Source organism: Micromys minutus (genome assembly GCF_963924665.1).
Source record: "Micromys minutus genome assembly, chromosome: 8".
In the NCBI taxonomy this organism is placed as follows: domain Eukaryota; kingdom Metazoa; phylum Chordata; class Mammalia; order Rodentia; family Muridae; genus Micromys; species Micromys minutus.
Window position 1 is genome coordinate 55,137,559 of NC_137977.1, and position 7,524 is coordinate 55,145,082.

The following is a 7,524-nucleotide window of genomic DNA, read 5'->3' on the forward strand; positions in this document are numbered from 1 at the left end:
AAGGAGGATAAAGGACACTTTTATTGTGGGCAAAGCAGACATTATAGTTGTAGGATAAATGCAAGTAGTACTAGTTGTCAATTTAGGTGAACAAAGGTTCCATTAAGACGATAAGAAAAGTCATGACTGTTTTGGCTGCCAGCTAATTTTCAGCTGTGGTAGCATCTGGTACTATTGACGCTTCTGTGTTAGAGAGATTATTAACATGGTGGCATCTTGGTTCGAGCAGCTGTTGCAATTGTGACTTACGGGATCCAGGTGGAGACCCAACTGCAACAATAATCATAACCACTTCCTTGATAGGTTATTCAGGAGTTGGTGTTTCTGCAGCACTGGAGGTGGGTGTGGTTTCACTTGATGCTGAAGCTGATGTGGTTTCTGGTTGAGCTGAATCGATAGTTGTGGCTGATGTTTCACTGGACACAGCAGAGGTTGTGGGCTGTGTTGAGGTAGCTGTGCTTGTGGGCACAGATGGTGTTGTAGTGGTGGCTGTGGTGGTCACAGGTTGAGTTGAGGTCATTTCCATGGTTGTTGTGGTACTAGCTTCAGTGGGTGCTACAGTGGATGTCCCTGCTGGCTCAGTAGAAGTTATGGTAGTTGTTGTGGCTGTAGTTTCAGGGGATGTTGTGGTGGTTGTAGAAGTGATTGCTGTTGTTTGAGAAGCACTAGAGGTTGTTTGAGGTGCAACTGTAGAGGCTTCAGTGTTTGAGGATAACTGGATAACAATGGGGGAAGTGTTTCTATTCACCAAGCTTAGTATGAGTACTCCAATCGCTGTTGTTAGCACAGAGGCTAAGAGGCAAGCCAGGAAGACTTTCCACAGAGACCAGTCACCACAGCCATTACCAGCCAACTATGTAAAGTAAAAATTAGAATATCAGTAATAAAGCAAACTGCTTATAATTTGTCATCTCTGTTCTATGTCTTGTAACTTATAATATTTTTGAATCCCTGAGAATGTGAACTTTAGACATAAAAATCCCAGTTATATCAAGGTTGGAAGCCATACATTCTTTCCCAAATGTTAGAAAAGTCAAACCTCTTTTCTAACTATATTTTTCTTTGCGTTTTAAGAAACAGACTTTGTATTTTATGGCAGTTTTAGGTTAAGAACAAAACTGATGTGAAGATACATAGAAACTCTAAACGCATGTTGCACCCGAATGAGTCCAAATATCAACACTTCCTAACCTGTCTTTTGTATGCCTTGATCTCTTGCCTTTCCACCAACTTTCTGGTTTGATTAACCTCTTCCTCACACACTGAACACTTACCACTTTCTTCATTTCCAATCTGTTCCATTTTATAGGCACACAAACAAATCCCATTTGATGCCAAATTCTCTAATCTAGTTTTCCTTTTCTCTGAAAAACATTTCCTCGTATTTGTCTACATTCCGTGTCTGCATTTGTACATTCTTCAACACAGTGCAATGTGGTATTAGTTCTCGGCAAACCACTGAAAATATGTCATTCTTACACTCAAACACTGAGAAATTACTGGCATGTGCAAGCCATCTTCTGACTTAAGCCTTTGGCAACAATTGCCACTGGAGACCATTCCTGCTTTTCTCGAACTATTTCTTCTGCTTCTGTGTTATCCTATTCTCTTTGGTTTCTTCCCAATTCCCCAGAATCTTCATCATTTGTTTTGAAGTTTCATTATTTATGCTCAGCCTTTATTGTTAATGGTCCCTTACTTTATCTCACCCAGTCTTTCCTTCAAAACGCTATTTTTGTTCCATAGTTTTTTTTTTTCAGTTTCTATCACAATTATTGCAACCAGCCACTGTGGTAAGTAGTCACTGTGTGCATTAGAAGATGAAGGCGGTGATATTTCACAAAAATTTTATTTCCAAGTCAAATCATGGGAAATAAGGTCACTACTGCATCCTCCAACTGGTTTCAATATGTTCATGGTTCTCCACCCATAACTGAGTAAGTGGGTCTCAAGGTTTCCTCCTGTCCAGGCCTATCTTCCAGCCTTCAGGTGAACACAGATATTCCTGCTTTGATGTCTCCTATATGCCTGTAATTTATAGCTAATAATATCTTTCCATATCTAATAATATAATCCTGACTAGCTTCTCTGTTCTCATCAAATTGACCCAGCACATCTTTTCAATTCCACTAACTAGAATGAGAGGGTCATCCCTAAAGCATGACAACATATTGATAAGTCCTCTTAACCCATTCTGCTTTATTCCAATATTGTTCACTTTCTCTCCATTTCTGCTGATATCCTATAGCATTTGTTTTCCTCCTCTCTGCCTTGAGCTTGAGCAATGACCTTGAATTATTTGGGCCTCTGCTTTGTTCCCCCCAAGGCACTTGTATCATGCTTACTTGTAAGTTAGAACATTGGCGTAGACCAGTTTATAAGACGAGAATGTCATGTTTGTCCTTTACCTCTCATCATGAAATACCTTTTCTATCCTCTGCCTACTACACATAATGCCAAATAGTAACTCTTCTACATGGTATAGTGTCTGTATTTTTGCATTAATACCTAAATAGTGGTAAATGTTTATTGCATTAGGAATTAGGTTATTTCAGAGAAATGATACTGTATATGGGATTTAAATTGTTTTTAGGAATTCTACTTCTTTACAGAATGCTAATTGTCAGGTGATGTGTTAACTTACAATAGCAGTCTCTTTTTAATATACTTTATATCTTTGTATTCTTTAATATACAGGTGAATACCTATGTCCTAGTATGACCAGACTTATATGGTCATTTTATTTTCTCCTTACAATTGGAGCTACACAATGAAAAAGAACTTCCTCAAAAGTTTATATTTATGGTAGTATGTTCTCTTCCATGTTGTATGTATATATATATATATATATAGATAGATAGATAGATAGATAGATGATATAGATATAGATAGATATAGATATAGATATAGATATAGATATAGATATAGATATAGATATAGATTATAGAAAGAGATAATATATAGATAGAGATAGAATGAGTATAGATTGTAGATTTATTGGGGCATATATATATGTATGAGGGATATGTATATGAATGTATATCTATGTATATGAGAGGGAGTAGTGTGTGTGTGTGTGTGTGTTTGTGTGGTGTGTGTGTGTATGCATGTGCATGTGAGAAGGAGTTGGAGTGGGAGAAAGATATGAAAATTATATAATTCAGTATTTATATATGAAAAACTTTTTAAATATTAGAAAGAGCTTTGTGTAATAAGGTAAGCAAGACAACTGCTCATTTACTGTCTGTCTTTATCATAAGCTGAATAATATGCCTACATTGTTAATAATATTAAACATGAATTATGAAGTTTGAAGTCCTGTTCTGGAATCTGCATTGGGTTACCCAAATTGCTGGACCTGTTCTTTCAGCCATGAACTAGTGGTATAAATAACTTGTAGTTAATAGGCTTAACAAAAGCAAGCTATGTTATTGGTTCTAATGTGAGTTTGCAAATATTCATTATTACTACTTTTATAAGCCATATTGCATAGTTTAAAATCTATTTCATTAGATTTATTTGCATCTCAGAGTTATGACATCTTTAAACTCCTCCAGCTTTCTTTGATCTTCAAGTTCCTTATCTTGAAATATCAGACTAAAAATATCTTGGTATAAATATTAGAAATAACATGAATAAAAATTACTAGTTCTTAAGGCAGCATAATTTGGAATTAGCAATATGAGTCTAGAGATCAAAAATTATTTCTTATCACCTGGATGAAAACAAGCCCCTTACAGAGTATAACCCAAAACTTAAAGGTTTCAAGCAATGGAAGAAAAATCCAAGATGTAAACTATAATGTTTTATTAAAACAAGAGTGGCACTGAAACAGCTGGAGCAAGATGAGAGCTAGAGACGGGGAACCCAAACCAAGGAAGCTGAGAAAAGCAGCGTGCCAAAGCTTTGGAGTCTTGGGAACAGCAAAGGACCGCAAAGCTGTGCAGCTTTCAGAGCTCCATAGCACTGCCTTAGGGAAATAAAATGATTGCTTTATTGAAATACACCACAGCTAACAAACAGTGAAAAGGTCCTTGTGTTTTGGCTACTCTAAAAAAAATGACGAGTTCCTTAAAAATCTCCTCATTTTCCTTGGCCTTAGATGCTCTATGAGGGCCTGAGGTCAGTTACTGTCAGTACTGGCTGCACATCAGATCTACATTTTTTTTTTTTGCATGAACTCTAGTCTAAGTTTTGACCTCACTGATGTAGTAAGCTTAATGTCATCTACTGGGATGTCTCACATAGACCATAAGAGAATCTGCTGCACCATAGGGATTAAAATCCACAAGATTAAAAGTTACCCACAACTCTCTCGATTCTGTGTTTGGCATGAAGTACTTAACTGGTATGAAGAAAATATATCTATTGAATTGTATTCATTACTTCATACTGCCCCTGATATAATTTAAGTGGTTGACATTTTTATCCACAATCAAGAAATTCAGCTCAAAACAATGAACTGGACCAAAGAGCAGAACTATGTAAAGAGAGAGGAGAGATTTCAGGAGCTGGAGAACCAGCCCAACTGCTATACAATGTCAGTTGCTTATAGTCAATGTCCTCTTTTTCAGGGCTGAATACTTAGAGGCAGAACTGAGACATAAAAGCAACTCAACCGATTGGACATGGACTCAGGAATCAAAGCAGAGTCTGACTTCCAAAGGTGGTGGAGATGCTCCAGAAGACTGTTCAGAGTTTAAGTAAAACTCACATGCTCCAATGTCAGAACTCAGAGACCCATATAGTGTGCCTCACACAGCTTTAAGAGCTTTGTAAGAATACAGTGTAAGGAAGTCACATAGTCAACCATAGAGTAGGATCCATGAACGTTTACATAGGACAACTTTCCTATAGAGTCTAAACAGCTAAACACTATTCCAACAAGTTTGCTTCTTTGTTCTCTCAACTGTTTATTTGGAGCATATATTTATATTTTATTTCATAATTTATTTTTCTTTGGTTAATGCATTTAGTTTACTTTTCTACAGTGACCATTTGAGTTCAGGACTGGAAATTAGTTTTGTAAAAGCTGATTTTCAAATGATATTCTCTCAAAGAATTGCTTCATGGTGACTTATAATAGTACACAGTAAATGTGAATGCAGACAGTTTCTTAACTATATGGCCTGAAAAGGGGCAGGCTCAGTGCATGTCATGGTACAACACAACCTAAGCCAGCAGAAAGGAACTACAGATATTACCTGTGTGCTACAGGGCTCTGGGTGTTGGCATTCAGAGTGTGCAAGGATTCCTGGGGTCACCCAGACCCCAGACAAGTTGGAGGAGACATTTCCAGTTACTTCATTTGAAGGCGGACACCAACATGTGGGATTCTGAGGGTCTTGACCATGTGCACACATGCCTGGCTATAGAGATAAAACAAAAGTAAGCAAAATTCCAACGACTAAAAATTTAAAAGTAAACATTCCTGTCAAAAAACAAATGAAGTTTGACCTTTTAAAGGAGCTAAAGAATGAGGCTCTGTTTGTTTGTTTGCTTGCTTGCTTAAGAGCCTTACATGGGCCTGGGAAACTGAATTAATGTATAAGAACACTTCCCCCCATAGTCATGAGGACATATGTCTAAATCCCAAGAATCTACAGAATAAATTTGGTGTGGTTATTTGTCAGTAACTCCAGCATTAGACACTGAGACAGACTGATCCAAAAGGGTCACTGGCTAGCCAGTCTAGCAAAGCTGGTAAGCGTCCCATTCAGTGAAGAACCTGTCTCAAGATAATAAAATATTCTCATCTAACAGCATCAAGACTACAGATACACAGTTAGAACACCGTTTTCAGCACAGAACACTGGGGCATCTTGAATAAAAGATGTGCATGAATGAAAAGTCTCCCAAGATGCTTGTTGTTGATGTTGTTTATTTGTTTGTGTGTTTCTCTGTTAACATTCTCACTGATCAAAAAGCAGGCATTCCCTCCCTGATGTATCTCATAAAGGTTTCATGCAGGATGATGACCACGGCTCCTGTGGCCAGGGCAATATTTCTTCACATTTCTTTCATTTATTCTTTACATGGAGAATTTTAATTTGTCATTTTAATTTTCAAAATATGTCCTTCTTTGCTTTCATACCAAATATTATTTAATCAGATACAAATATACATATAGTATTCATGGAAGCCATACACAGTTCTTGGTATAAAAACGTTTAAAGGCAGATAATATTTCTTTACATGAACCAGCAATATTTATATTTCTTTCCAGTAATATGTATTGTTAATTTCCAGTTTTCTAGCATTCCAGAAGATAAGCATCTTTTAATAAGTTCAAACTTTCTCAAATGTGCCTAGTGGATAATCTTTTATTTTCTCCATTTAGCATTGAGCTGTTATCTTTTGAAAAAAAATTATACTTATAGAAATACCTAACTTATCATGGAGGTCTGCCAAGATTATTCTGTTTTTTTCAATATTTAATGAAAATTATACATTTTAATACGTTTAGTAACAAATCCTAATGGACCAATGGCTACGTACAATTTTAGTCTGATAGGTTTGTGGGTTTTATTGTTCGCAGCTTAAGAGACATACTGATCAAACATAAAACCCAAAGTATCACATTGCAAAAATATAATTAGTAGTAACATCACTGAGGATTTATGTTCAGATGACAGTGAACATCTTAAATTCATATTTTAATAATATGTTATTATATGCTGTGTATTATAATAGCTTATAAACAATGGTTTATTATTTACATATCATATAGTCATTTATTGTATTTTATATTTTATATATCATATAGTCATTTATCATATTTCATATATCATATAGTCATCAAGACATTCTTACCATTTTATAATTATAACTACTTAAAATAATATCTAATGTGAAATTTTTAAAAAGTACATCACTAAAGAAGGAATGGGGCTTTTGGAGAAAGCTACAGAGATAAGATCTTGGCTACGTAAGAGCATAGAGATGTCAGGTTATTAACACCAAAAGTGAGATTTTAATGTCAGCAAAATATAAAAATGGGGAGGCAGCACTCACCTTCTGTTTCCCACAGTGCTCCACATTCACTGCATATTTTCCATGCTTTCTGTCCATTCTTGAGTTGCAAATATCTCGAGCTTAACTCCACGGGTATTTTCCGCAGTCAATTGTCCTTTATATCTCCAGCCACAAGAAACAATTTAAGCACGCTGTGGAAATCGCTATGATGAATCCTTGCAGGTGTGATTAAGGTAAATAATAGATAATTATTCCCTAGACTGGGATCCACCTCAAAGGAGGAAATGAAGTGTTAATTACAGACAAATCAAAGATCCACACTACCTCAGTGCTGTTGGGACCGTGCTTACAACACTCAGAATACAAAATCTTTGAACGTTTTCCATAATTACTCTTGTTGACCTTCTCTTTTAGGCACTTGCCTTCTATATTGGGGACAAATGACGACCCAAATCAGATTTCTGATGGAGAAGCTGCCATCACTTTGTGTATGCAGGAGCACTGGTCCCCTCAGATCACTCTTAGCCCTGTCTCTATTGTGTATTGGGG

General features: G+C 36.3%; 1 protein-coding gene across 1 annotated transcript; it reads right to left on the minus strand.

Moving 5' to 3' along the window:
* Positions 1-304: 304 nt before the first annotated feature.
* LOC308423423 (dynactin-associated protein-like) lies at positions 305-7,071 on the minus strand (the record flags this gene model as incomplete). Its single annotated transcript, XM_080920122.1, has 3 exons — positions 305-853; positions 5,205-5,369; positions 7,015-7,071. The coding sequence occupies 3 exons, from the start codon at positions 7,069-7,071 to the stop codon at positions 305-307; spliced, it is 771 nt and encodes a 256-aa protein (XP_080776248.1).
* Positions 7,072-7,524: the final 453 nt, after the last annotated feature.